This window comes from Molossus molossus, unplaced genomic scaffold, assembly GCF_014108415.1.
Source record: "Molossus molossus isolate mMolMol1 unplaced genomic scaffold, mMolMol1.p scaffold_m16_p_12, whole genome shotgun sequence".
NCBI classification, from domain to species: Eukaryota; Metazoa; Chordata; class Mammalia; order Chiroptera; family Molossidae; genus Molossus; species Molossus molossus.
In genome coordinates, this window is record NW_023425347.1 from 81,193,454 (window position 1) to 81,206,922 (window position 13,469).

The 13,469-nt window shown below is 48.2% G+C and overlaps 1 protein-coding gene across 1 annotated transcript; it reads right to left on the reverse strand.

The window, feature by feature from the left end:
* Positions 1 to 618: 618 nt before the first annotated feature.
* On the reverse strand, positions 619 to 13,241 carry ZSCAN20 (zinc finger and SCAN domain containing 20). The gene is made up of 7 exons (XM_036257505.1): positions 12,736 to 13,241; positions 9,227 to 9,413; positions 8,699 to 8,775; positions 8,321 to 8,405; positions 5,762 to 6,448; positions 4,290 to 4,715; positions 619 to 3,723 (listed from the first exon to the last, which is right to left on the reverse strand). Exons 1-7 carry the CDS (start codon positions 13,150 to 13,152, stop codon positions 2,465 to 2,467), a joined length of 3,138 nt encoding a protein of 1,045 aa, XP_036113398.1. The 5' UTR covers positions 13,153 to 13,241; the 3' UTR covers positions 619 to 2,464.
* Between the last annotated feature and the right edge of the window lie 228 nt (positions 13,242 to 13,469).

Genomic DNA, 13,469 nt, shown 5'->3' on the forward strand with positions numbered 1-13,469 from the left:
TTCTCATGAGTTTGACTACCACACAGACACAGATAACTCTCTGGTTCTGTCCTCTCCCCTCGCTCAGGCCCAGGTATCCAAATGCATACTGCATACTGCTACACGGATCTCCTCTAGGCACCCCAAGTTCAAAATGTCACAAACCAAACTTACAATCTGGCCTCATGTCCCATATGCATCTCCTTCTTGTGCTCCCACTCTGAACGACACGCTGTACCCGTCGCCAAGGCCCTCCAGCTTGCCCCTGCTGTCAGAAACCTCTCAAATCCATCCCCTTCTCAAACCCGATCACTGCTCTAGTTCAGACCCTCCCTTTTAACTGGAATATTGCAATAATGTTCCAACAGATCGTCCTAACTACAGCATATCCAAGCTCCTTTCAGCTATTAGATTTTGACATCATCCTCTGACCTCGTCACCAGCAGCCTAGTGTCCAAGTTCCACTCAGACACGAGCTCCTCCATGACCCTGACCCACACTTCCCTTCTCCCATCTTATACTCCAATAGTGCAAAGAACTAAGCTCCCACCCTCAGCGTGAATCCGTGGTGTTTCACACCACTAAGCGTTCCCTGGAACCCCCATCCTTCCCCTCCTTTGGGACCCTTCCTAGCTCACACGGCTCCCTATTATTACTGCAGTTACTGACATCTGCTAGTTCCTGTCCAGGCCTCACACATGACCCCTGCCCCTTGGAGATCATGTGAAGCAAGAAAGGGAAGCTGGGACGGAGTTGACAGGCCGTGACCCCAGGTGAACTGGTTTTGGGGAAGCAGACAGGGTTAAGGAGTGATCTCCACAGAATGGGAGTGCGAGTCTCTCCACTGACTTCCTCTCACGTGAACAGAAAATTCTACTCTTGAAGGTTCCATCACATCTGCTGATAGGTATCTCCCAAGTTCATGAAATAACCAGGGTATGAAAGGCACCCCAGTGTCATAGGCAGACGTCAGGAGAGGGACTTTTAAAATCCTACGGAAACCAGAGTCCTTGGTCAGTATTTTTAAACCCTCCTAAGGAGAAACTCTGGACGTCTAAATGCTGAAAAGTAGAAAACTATTCTTTGAGTGAACCTTCAGCTTTAGCCTGTCTGTGTAGGAGGCTGGTCTTAATGGTCAACATTTAGCAAGCATGGGGTCGCCTTGGGACACGATGGCTCAGGTGGGACAGTATTCAAAGCCCTCTCAGTAGCATCTCGCACACACACCCACTCCTGACACCTCCCTTCAGCCTCAGCCTTGGCCTGGGGATCGGCAGCAAAGCTTCTGCCCTGCCAAGAGGGAAGGGCCAGGGAGGCAAGTAAACAGGGATGAATGAACACTGGTGAAGAAGCCCAGGTTCCTGCAAGGTTTAACTCGACTTACCCAAAAGTAACAAGAAGCAGGACTGACCCTCTGAAAAAAGGGAAATCTTTAAGCCCTCTTCCCCTAGCCAAAGCAGTATCTCATTGGAAGAAACATCACTTTGGCTACATGTGTTTCCCCAATCTCAACCCACCTGTATCTCCCACCCGTGTTATTGTACAGATGGAAATTCACATCTCGTGCTGTGGCAATCATTCATCCTTGCTCAACGCACATTGACTGTTCTCAATATCCCAAGACCTCTCACCTTGGGGAGAATTCAGAGAGGAATTTCAACAGGACGTGTGCTCTACAAAGTGCTTTGAGATCCTGGCCTGACTTACATGCCCTAATGTGAGTGGGGATTCGCTGTGGTGGTAACACCTCAGGCTCTGGACGGACAGGTCCGGTTGAATTCTGCCTCTGCCATTTTCAGGGGTGTGACCCAAGCAAGTGACTTCAGTTTCCTAAGCCTAGCTTTTCTTTTCTGGGAAATAGGGGAAATATTAGTACCTACTTCCTAGGGCTGTTGTGAGGATTAAATGAGATCATGTGTATAAAGTGCTTAGCACAGAGCCTAAGTAATATGTAACTGTTCCTACTTTTCGCTGAGCTCACAGTGGCCTGCTCTAAGCCAGACTCTCAAGTATGCCCCTCTCATCAGTCTCCACATTCTCCTCTGAGGATACACCCCACTAAAAACTGCATACAGGACATTCTGTGACGTGTACTGACGGGGTGTGGAAACACACAGATGATGTGAAGGCACAGCAAGGTTTGAAATCACTACTCAGGACCACTGATTTGCCTCTAGTCCCCTAAGCTATCAGTTTGGCTCAAACACTGACAAAGCCCTTAACCGACAGCAAACGGAAGGACAGCCTGAGGACTGAGTGGAGATTTTTAACAGGAGAAAAACAAAGCACACTGAAGAAAAATGCCTTCAAATCTGGATCCTGAACATTTGTAATTCCCTTCCACATTACCTGGATTACATTAAGGTAACTTCCCTGGGTATACACCAAGCTTAACAACAGGGAATGTTCCCTTCTCCCATACACCTTATAATCTTGGGAGGTTTAAATACACATGTATCTCTTTTGTTGTGGGAGGAGTTGTTTCCTATGATGTTTTCCCTCCTGCATGGGTTCTCCGGTGGGCACTGAAGTGGGAGCTATTGTTGAAGTCTTTGCCACACTCCAAGCACTTGTAGGGTTTTTCCCCAGTGTGGATTCTCTGGTGAATAATAAGACTAGAGCTCTGATTGAAGCATTTCCCACACTCTCTGCACTTATAAGGCTTCTCTCCTGTGTGAATCCTCTGGTGAGTAATGAGATTAGAACGGTCACGGAAGAATTTTCCACACTCGAGGCATTTGTAGGGCTTCTCTCCTGTGTGCACTCTCTGGTGTGTGATGAGCTTGGAGCGTTCACTGAAGCACTTCCCACAGTCCGGGCACTTATACGGCTTCTCCCCAGTGTGGGTTCGCTGGTGGTTAGCCAACGTGGAGCTCTTACTGAAGCTTTTCCCACATTCAGCACATTCATATGGTTTCTCTCCCGTATGAATTCTTTGGTGACTGATGAGGGCAGAGCTCTTGGAGAAGGTTCTTCCACATTCAGAACACTGATAAAGTTTCTCCCCTGAGTTGGTGCTGTGCAGCCCAGGAGAATTCAAGTTCTTACTCGCACTGTGAGGTTGTTCAGGAGATGTCTCCTCTGCCAAGTCCCTCCAGTGAGCACTAAAGGATGGACTTTGGCCAAAGTTTTCCCCAGACTCACTACAATGGTCAAGCTTTCCTCCCAAGTGGATTCTCTGATGTTTCAGAAGGTTTGAACTCTGGTTGAAGCTTTTCCAACATTCTCCACATTTATAGGGCTTTACCCCTGTGTGGATTCTCTGGTGGGTGACAAGATTGGAGTGGTCACTAAAGCTTTTCCCACATTCGAGACATTTGTAGGGCTTCTCTCCAGTGTGAATTCTCTGGTGGGTATTGAGGTTGGAGCGGTCACTGAAGCTTTTCCCACATTTGAGGCATTTGTAGGGCTTCTCACCTGTGTGTGTCCGCTGGTGAGCAATGAAGTGGGAGGTCCGACTGAAGCTTTTCACGCATGTATCACACTTGTAGGGTTTCTCTGCAAGGTACAGGCCTTGATGGTCAATAAGTTTTTCTAAGTCCTCTTCAGAAGAACATTCTTCCCACTGTTCCTGGGGTGGATTTCCTGACCGCTCTTCACCTTCATTTTCATTTTCACTGTCTTCCCCCCAGTCGTGAGAGTGGCAAACAACTTCTGTAGTACACTTTGATAATGCTCCAGGCAAATCCTCAAAAATATCCTGCTCTGAACTCTGGTCTTCATCCTCATGCCTCATCTCAAAACCTGAAAGAATGGACAGAAATGTAGTTTTATTCATTCGTTAGTTAATATCTATTTATATATCTGTATCTTGTGTCTTGTGAATTTAGCTAACATGAATTTATATCTTATATTTTATGTCACCTCTTACAAATGTGATTAATATAAAACTGGTCAAGTTTTGGTGCATACATGCATTTCTGACCTGCAAAGTTGAGGAACAGAGTCTGGGACCTGGTGACCCCACCAAGGCAGCCATGACCCCAACCAAATAGCCAGCCAGTCTCCCTGGCCAACTCCCTTATCCCACTACTTGATAATGAACACCTTCTAGTACAATCAGTGTCATATGAGACTGATTAAATTCTATATATAATTGCTCAAACAAATCCCAGTAAAATCTAGACCTGACTGCTTGTCTCATTTAGGGAATTATACTCTAAACTAGACATAATCTGAACAAAGCACAAATCTTTCTCCTATTCAATTCCATTCTCTGTTTTAGTCCAGAGACATGATAACAAGCCTGGCTCCCTCGCTCTGTCTGCATGCTTACAGATTTTGTGGACATCCAATTACTCCATGCTTACCAGTGTCTGGGGTTTTAGGACATGGGGTTGGAGGTTTGATGACATCTTCATCTGCCATCTCATCCCAGGCCTCCTGGTCATCAGCCTCTGCACTGCTCCGCCCAGACATAGGGAGACCCGCTGCCTCTCTGATGGTCCCCATAGCTCTAACCGCAGTCCGCGCCCTGACCAGCGAGTCCAGCTCCTCATAGAAGGGGCATGTCCCTGGTGGGTGCCTGCTCTTGGCTTTCCGGTAGCTTCGAAGGAGGTTTTTAAATCTGTAGCGACACTGCTCCAGTGTCCGCAGGAAGCCCTGTGCACACAGCCGCTCCGCAATGGCCCGGTACACCTGGCTGTTCTGGTGACAGGTGCGAAGCTTTTCAGAGAATGGGGACTCACTGAGAATTGTCAGGAAGGCCTTGGTCTCCTCGTAGCCCCAGTGCACACCTGCTGTCAGGAGTGAAGAGTTCAGAATTGTGAGATTTAATGAGACATGCCTAGGTCTTCAAGGATCAGGGTCCCCTGCCCTGCTAAATGCCTAGAACACAGGCACCTCAGAAATTGTCCAGGTACCTGGGGCACCAACAAGGAATATACCCCTGCCTCTCAGGGCTGTGCCAGAGCTTCCCACCCCACCCCTTCTAAGAGATTTTATTAGCACTTAAGAGTCTTGGCTAAAGGGGAGGACTTAGGTGGCTGTACTATATCAGGTGACCCCACTCCCCTGGCTTCAGCTGACTGGTTCAGGGAAAGGCTTGTAATTGAGACACAAGAGACTCTGTATCCATTCAATACATGTCCTGTACTTCCATGAATTTTCCTTTTAACAAATATGGGAACTGAGAACCCCCTTTCCTCTTTTGTGGAAGAGGAAAGGAAAGCGGTCTGTTCAGTTCCTCTGCAGGTACATGACGCCGCCAAGGAGGCAGCGTGGGGGACGAAACGCCACATAAAAGGAGCTGGAGCCCTGGGCTCTGACCCTTCCTCTGCCCCTGCGTCGCTTAGATCCTGAGATAAGACACTGCGTCTCTCAGGCTTCAGTGCTCCCGCGTTTGCAATCACTTGGGTGGTTCTCAAACACCGATTATTCCAACTGTACACTGTCCTGATTTCTGCTCTGTTTGTTAAATATTTCACTTAGTATCTTTCTTTACTTAAACTTACTATCTGTGAAATCACAGCTGATGTGTTCATACACATTAAGTTTACTCATGCAACACCTATGATTATTCCCATATACACTTTGAGAAATACTGAATTAGCTCTTTAAGGTCCCTTAGGATTTTAAAAGTGGCTGTTTCAATAGCTAAGAAAACTTGTGCACTGAGAACTGGTCATAGGAGAGGAGAGGATGAGTCTGAGGATGACCAAAGGAACTTAGTGCCTTACTCCAACAGCATCCACCTAGACTTCTGTGCCCTGAACTCAGGGAACACAGGTTTGGCTAGTAGGAGGGTTGGAATCTGGATCAGATTTAAAGCCTGTGTTCTTACCGATACGGCTATGGAACAGAGTTGGACCCCCTGGAATCCTGGGCCCCGGAACGGACTCGCCAGTGGCCAGGTCATCACCGTTACAGTCTTCTGCTGTTTCCTCCGGTTCCCAGCTCCCTTCCTCTTGCTCTTCCATCTCTGCATCACTATCCCCCAGCCTGGGGAGAGCCACAGCCTCTCCTGGGCCATCTGTAGCTCTGATGGCTGTCCGAGCCCTCACCAGGGCCTCCAGCTCCTCGTAGAAGGGACAGGTCCCCGGTGGGTGGCTGCTCTTGGCCTTCCGATAATTCCGCAGGAGGTTTTTGACCCTGTAGCGACACTGCTCCAGTGTCCGCAGGAAGCCCCGTGCCCTCAGCCGCTCTGCAATGGCCCGGTACACCTGGCGGTTCTGGTGACAAGTCCGGAGCTTCTCAGAGAAGGGAGACTCACTCAAAATTGCCAGGAAAGTCTTGGTTTCCTCATAGCCCCAGTGCACACCTGACACCTTCATGTCCTCCACGTCCCACTGGTATTGTTCTTCCCAGGCCTTTGAGTCCCTCCAGGTCAACGCTGGCGCTGGTTTTACTTGCTCATTATCCAGGCTATAATCTGCAGTGTTCCTTTTTCCAGAATTCATAAGATTCAGACCCCAAAATTCTGGTCCTTGCTCCCGCTGGGAGACGATATTTGGTTTTGAAACTAGAACTCCTACATAAAAAGGAGAGAAGTGATAGAAATGATTGTTGAGCAGACTGTCCAAAATGTCCCTGAAACATTTCCCTACAAGAGGCTCAAGAGAAACTCCCATGCTAATCCCATCAGATGTCTGGGCTTGGGGAGAGGTAACTAGAGGTAACAGGATCACTTCACCAGAAATGTTCACTGACCTATTTGCTTTGTTAATTTGCTTTTTGTTGTTGCATCATACAAAACACCACTGCCATTGGTCCACAGAAGAGTATACAATTTAAACTGGCCCAATCAGAATGAAGTCAATGGTTGGAGAATAGGTCTGTGTGTGTGTGTGTGTGTGTGGTGTGTCTCTCTTACGAGGAAACTTGTGGACGCTGTTGACATCGATCTCGACTCTGACACACAATAGCTTTACTATAAAGCTGAGCCCTGGCCGGTTTGGCTCAGCGGTTAGAGCGTCGGCCTGCGGTCCGGAGAGACCGGGGTTCGGTTTCCGCTAAGGGCACGTACCTTGGTTGCAGTTTGTCCCCAGCCCTGGTTGGGTCGTGTGGGTGGCAACCACTCGATGTGTCGCTTTCACGTCGATGTTTCTCTCTCTCTCTCCCCCTCTCCCTCTATCTGAACAAAATATCGAAAAATGTCCTCGGGTGAGGATAAAAAAAAATAATAATAATAATACTATAAAGCTGAGAGTGAGGACAGCAGAGCAGAGAGAAAGGAAGAACTTAGGACGCGGCTGGGCCGATCTGTGCTGTGGTTGCAGCATGCCCTCCTCTAGACTGCCAAGTGTGAGAAAATAAATTCCCTTATTTTGTATAACACTTAGCTACATTTAAAGGACTGCTGTCCCGCCCTGGCCAGTTTGGCTCAGAGGTTAGAGCGTTGGCCTGTGGACCGGAGAATCCCGGGTTCGGTTCCTGCTAAGGGCACGTACCTCGGTTGCAGTTTGTCCCCGGCCCTTGTTGGGGTCGTGTGGGTGGCAACCACTCAATGTGTCTCTCTCACGTCCATGTTTCTCTCTCTCTCTTCCCACCTCTCTCCCTCCTGCTCTATCTGAAGATAAATGCAAAAATGTCCTCGGGTGAGGATTAAAAAAAAAGGACTGCTGTCCCAACACCAATCCTAACAAAATAGAAAGCCTTTAATTATGTAAATATTTGGAGACAACTAGAAAAAAAGTTTAGAGCTCAAAGAGGCCTAAGGATAATTATCTCGTTCAGCATATCCTAAAGTTTGATCCTTTGAATGCTCTTTTCACCAGATGTCACATGTAAAGGGAATGGGGGGGTCACACTGTGAAATGAGTAGCCAACAAGCTCCATGTCCCCTTACTGACATGAATGAGTCGGACCTATCGCTGTCTCTTCTACTCTATCCCACTCGCGTGTCTAACTCCTGAGCTCCAGTGAGAACCAGGTCATTAGCGGGCTTCCTGTGCAGGTGTGCCCACAGAGAAAAGAGTCTGCTGGTCATACGGGCTTCAAGCATTTTGAGCCCTGTGAGATTTATTCTCGTTGTGGTTTAGGGCATCAGTCTCCCGGGCTTCGTTCACTCAGTCCGCCCCTAAGAGACAGATCCTGTCTGATGCTGAAAAGCCGGGATTTCTGCGACAGCAGGCAGGGCCCAGCTCCTGCACCACGGAGAACGTACTGAGGAAACGAAGGCAATGAGCCCTGAGACAGCAGGCTCTTCGAAGCCAACCTGCCAGCCTCCGCTGCCCACACGCCATTCCTGCCACCACCACAGGGGTGACTACAAAGAGCTTGTGTTCTTCCCGTGTCTGAAGCTGCACGGACTTCTGAGACTCGAGTCTCAGGGCGTGCTGAAACGCTCTTTGGGAGCTGAGTGAACAGAAACCCATCTTCTTCAGAGGCACCAGTTCCTTACCCAGGGGCACGCCGTTCCCACAGTTTTCTCCTGGGGGCGCTTTGTGGAACTCCTTCTCAGCATGTCTGCCGGGGCCCAGGGCTTCCTGTGACAAGTACAAAAGAAGACCTCAAATGTTACTGACCCTTGAACACAGCCTAGGAACCCTACGGGGCCCCAGGAAAAATAACGGGAACACAAGGAGACACTGTGTGTGAGCTGAGCATCGAGAGGAGCAGCATGGTCAAGGAGAGGCCAGCCGAGGGGGCGAGGGGCAGGGACTGACACCCTGCACCGGTGGCCCTTTGCGGAGAGGAGGCCAGAGAGAAAGAACTGGAGCAAAGAGGCAAAAGTATTGGAGCAGCAATGATGGGAAAGGGAGAACGAAGAGCAGCTTACCTGGGACTCAGCTGTCACCTCCCAATCTCCAACGCTCCCCATCTTTGGGAGAGTAGGGACTCGGGGAGTGAGGACAGCTGAGGAGAAGAAAAAGTCTCTGAAACCCAAGCTCTGGTATCCAGACAACCAGCCCCTCAGGTCCAGCTTTCCTAAAGCCAAGCCTGGGTCAGGCTGAGACTACCCCGCAGCCAGTGCTCATCTCCCCTCTGCCTGCCCTTCTGGAGTTCCAGCTCTGAAGCTGCCCTGAGTGAGGTGCCCTGTGTAGATGCCAGCCCAGAGCCCCTGTGACCACCTCGGCCTGCCCCAGCCTGGACCTGCTGCGCGACTCGGCTCTCGAGAGGACGCGCTGACGTCACTGGGCACGCCATCTCCCTCTGCAATGCTCGCTTACCTGCCTTACTTCTCACTTGTCCATCAGACACCGTTCTCCCCGTGCCTTGGACTCAGTACATCCCTCCTCCCCATGGACCCTTCCTTTCCACCCCGCTCACCCCTCCTCCTTGATGTTCCCTGATTCTTGGTACTCACCACTCTCTTTCAGGGCCTGGGGTGGCGTCTTGGTGTCCAGATGCTTGGGAAGGTCAGGGCACGGGTCTCTCACCCACTGCGTCTGGGGCTGCGGCTTGGGCCAGCGGTCCACTGGCGGCCGCTGAAAGCTCCGGGACTCCCGCGGTGCCTCTGCGGACCTCGTCTCCTTTCCACACGACCCCAGTCCCTGCACACACAGTCCAAGTTCCCCATCGTCAGCTCAGTGACACCACTTCTGGTAGGGAGGGAAATGTTCTTTTGAGCACAGCTAGGATCCAGAGCTTAATAAGCCCTTTGTAAGACCCAAAGATGGCTCAAAGTATGTTTCCCTCTCACATCAATGTTTGTCTCTCCCTCGCCCTTCCTCTCTCTCTAAAAAATAAATGAATAAATAATCTTTTTTCAAAAATGAAGATATATAGGAATGGGCCATGAGAATCAAAAGCCATTCCAAATGAGGAGATCGACCAATGTCCTCTGTTTCACAGGTAGAAAACATCTGCTTATCAACACTCTGCTTATCAACTCACTGTTATACTTAATAATCTTACAACCTACAGAGGAATTGTGTGACAAGACTCCATTATAATCCTCACTCTCAGCCCTAGCTTCTTCAACTACTGCCATGCTGAGCAAAGATCTTGATTCCATGGGTTGGAACAGTGGACACAGAAAGAAGCAGATGCAACTGACAATGAGGAGGAAAAATCAGTAGGATACTAACTGGGGTGGAGATGAAGAAAGAATCTATCACAAATGCCTGTGCTCACCCTAGCCAGTTTCTCAGGGGTTAGAGCATCAGCCCATGGACCAAAGGGTTGCAGGTTCCATCCACGGCCCCAGTCAGGGTCGTGCGGGAGGCAACCAATCAACATTTCTCTCTCACACCAATGTTTCTCTCTATCTTTCTCTCTCTCTTTCCCTCTCCCTCCCTCCCACTCTATCTGAAAATCAATGAAAAAATATCCTTGTGTGAGGATTAACAAAAAAAAAATACTAATGCTCCACACAAAAGCCTGCACACAGATGTTTATAGTGGCTGTATTTGTAATTGCCAACACTGGAAAAATCCCAGATGTCCTTCAGTAGGTGAACAGATAAACTGTGGTACATCCAGATAGTGGAATGTTATTCTGTGCTTAAAAAAAAGGGGGAGAGGGGGCAAGGAGGAAATTTAAATGCATGTTAGTAAGTGAAAGAAGTCACTCTGAAAAGGCTACATTCTGTATGATTCCAATTATATGACATTCTGGAAAAGGCAAAGCTATGAAGACAGTGAAAAGATCAGTGGCTGCCAGGGGTTGAGGGGAGGGCGAGATAAATATGCAGAGCACAGAAGATTTTTATGGCAGTGAAACTAATCTGTATGATACTATCTATAATGCTGGATACAAGTCATTATACAGAATGCACAACACCAAGAGTGAGCCCTAATGCAAGCTATGGACTCTGGGTAATAATGATGTGTCAATTCAGGTTCATCAACTGTAACAAATACACCACTCTCACATGGGATGCTGATAATGAAGGAAGCTGTGCAGCTGAGTTATGCACCTTGCAATGTAAGATCACAAGCTACAACATACGAGTATGGGGGGAAACAAGCTACGTGTCCATTTGTTTTGACATTTGTGAACACTAAGAAGCAGGTGGGACAGTTAAAAAATAGAAGTCACAGGAAAAAACACATTACAGAGAAGGTTTCATTTTTTTTCTCCAATTTTCAGTTCACAGTAGGTATAATTTGAGAATTTTTGGTCTAGTCCAACACTCTCATTTTACAGAAGAATCATAAAGACCTTGATTTGAGACAATTCTCATCTCTGAGTCTCAAGTTCTTCATCTTCCAGCCCTGAAATCCTAGGACTTCCATTTGTTTCTTCACTGCCACTTAAGACAAATAGCTGGTTTTAAAAAGATGTATCAATCATTTCCTCCTACAGGCTCCCTACTGGGGATCAAGCCTGAAACCTGGGCATGTGCCTGGACCGGGAATCAAACCGGCAACCTTTCGGTGCACAGGACAACACCCAACCAACTGAGCCACACCAGCCAGGGCAGCTGGTTTCTTTTTCTTTTTCTTTTTTTTAATTAAATTTATTTATTACTTTTTGTTATAGATGCCCCTCCTTTTTCCCCATTGTACACCCTCCTCCCCACTCCTGTCTCCCACACACCTTCACCAATGGTTTCTTTAAAGAAAAAAAATAACATGGGAAGGTAGGGTGGTATATTAAAATAAGGTATAGTTCTATAATTTTAAAAAGTATGTTCTCTATATCTTCAATCAGTTTGTAAAGGAATCCAAAAAGCAAACCCACAGATCTTATTTTAACCTTCCTTCTTCTAATCTCACATCTGTATATTTTATGAGGTACAGAAACCCCCTGCGATTTGCAAGGGATATATCCTCAAAGCTCTAATTTCCCCCAACAAAATGTGATTAAGTGTAATACACGTACTTGTGATGTAACAAGTGAACACAACAGGTGAAAGCAGCAGGGGCAGGTTGAGATGAAGGTTCTAGGCGCTGGCTCAGCCTGCAGCCAAAGGGCTTGTTTACATACACCAGCTTCAAGGCAGACTTCAAAATTTGTGTTGTAGCAAAATCATAAGTTATATCATGGGCCTTGAGGGTCTCTTGCAAATTGCTGAGACTGTGAGTTAAATCCATAATACTTTCATTTCGATATAAATTTGGACAAGTTACTTACCTCTCCAAGTCTCTGTTCACCCATCTGAAAAATGGCGATGGTAACAGTACCTACCTTATTGGGTTGCTGGGTGGATTAGATGAGCAATACATAACAACAGCTTAGAACAGTGTCTGACACACAGTGAGTGCTCAATAAATGTCAGTTAAGATTTCATTTTAGCCTCGTGACTCACGGGTATTTTAACTCTTATGGTTTCCAGATGAGGCATCTGTCATGTAGTAGAAAGAAGGATGAACTTGGAACCTAAGGATCTTGGTTCAGGATATGGTTCATATTGACCGAGCTTTGTGAACAACCTGACTTTTAGGGACTTAGTTTAATCTATAAATTTTGGGGACAATAACACTATTTCTGTCTACCTACATCACCGCTATAAGCATCCAAAGCAATCACATATGTAAAAAGATTCTGTTAAGTATAAAACACAATACAAATCAACAGTACCGTAAATACAGTACTGGGCGGCAGTTTAGAGTAGTGGTTATGAATGCTAGCGTTAGTGTCAGATGGCCTGAGTTCAAATCCTGGCTCTGCCAACTGTGTGCCCAAGAGCCAATTACCCATCTTTTCTTTGCCTCCATTTCCTCATTGGTAAAACTAGGGTAATAGTACCTATCTCATTAAACTGCTGGCAGGATTACATACGTTAATACATGGAAAGCACTTAGAACAATGCCTGGTACACAAGCGTGCTCAATAAACAATAACAATTATTATTTTAGTGCTGATTAACCTAGTCACAGCCCACTGCCTTGCCTGACCCACTTTTGGGGAACAGACCATTTGCCTCACCCGCTGTCCTGCGGCCCGGGCCTCTCGGTGCCAGTCCTCCACCAGGGCCACCGCCTCCTCACCGCTCTCAGGGTGGCGCGCCTGCACCCAGGCCTGGACCTCCCTGGGCAAGATAGTCAGGAACTGCTCCAGCACCAGCAGCTCCAGGATCTGCTCTTTGACACGGACCTCTGGCCTCAGCCAGCGACAGCAGAGCGCCCAGAGCTGGCTGAAGGCCTCGTGGGGTCCAGACGCATCCCTGTACTGGAACTGCCTGAAGCGCTGGCGGGAGGCCTCGGGGCCAGGGACAGGGTCATGGTCTTTCTCCTGAGGTCTGGATTCTGATCTCCACGCGTCCTCCTCCAGTTTCACAATCAGGAGTTCTTCCAGCTCTGGTGGGGGAGAGGCCTGGGCCCGGGATTCCAGGGCTACAGCCATGCTCTGTCCTAGACACCTCACTGCAGCTGGGCTGTCCTCATCCAACGTCTTTCTACATCTACAATGTGTCCTTCAAGGGGCTCCCGGGAGAGGAAACGCTTTCCAAGGCTCTAAAGGCAGAAAGACAAAGGACAGTGAGCAAGAGGACCCAGGAGCCTCACCTTCCTCACTTCCCCATACACACCACTGCCACTGTATGGGGTGGGGGTGACAAGTGGAGCCCCTGTCCCTTAAGCAGAAAATCAGACCGCAATCTGGCACCGATACCAGCAGCCAGCACACCGGAGGAAGACGCACAGCGTTAACTCCTCGGGGAC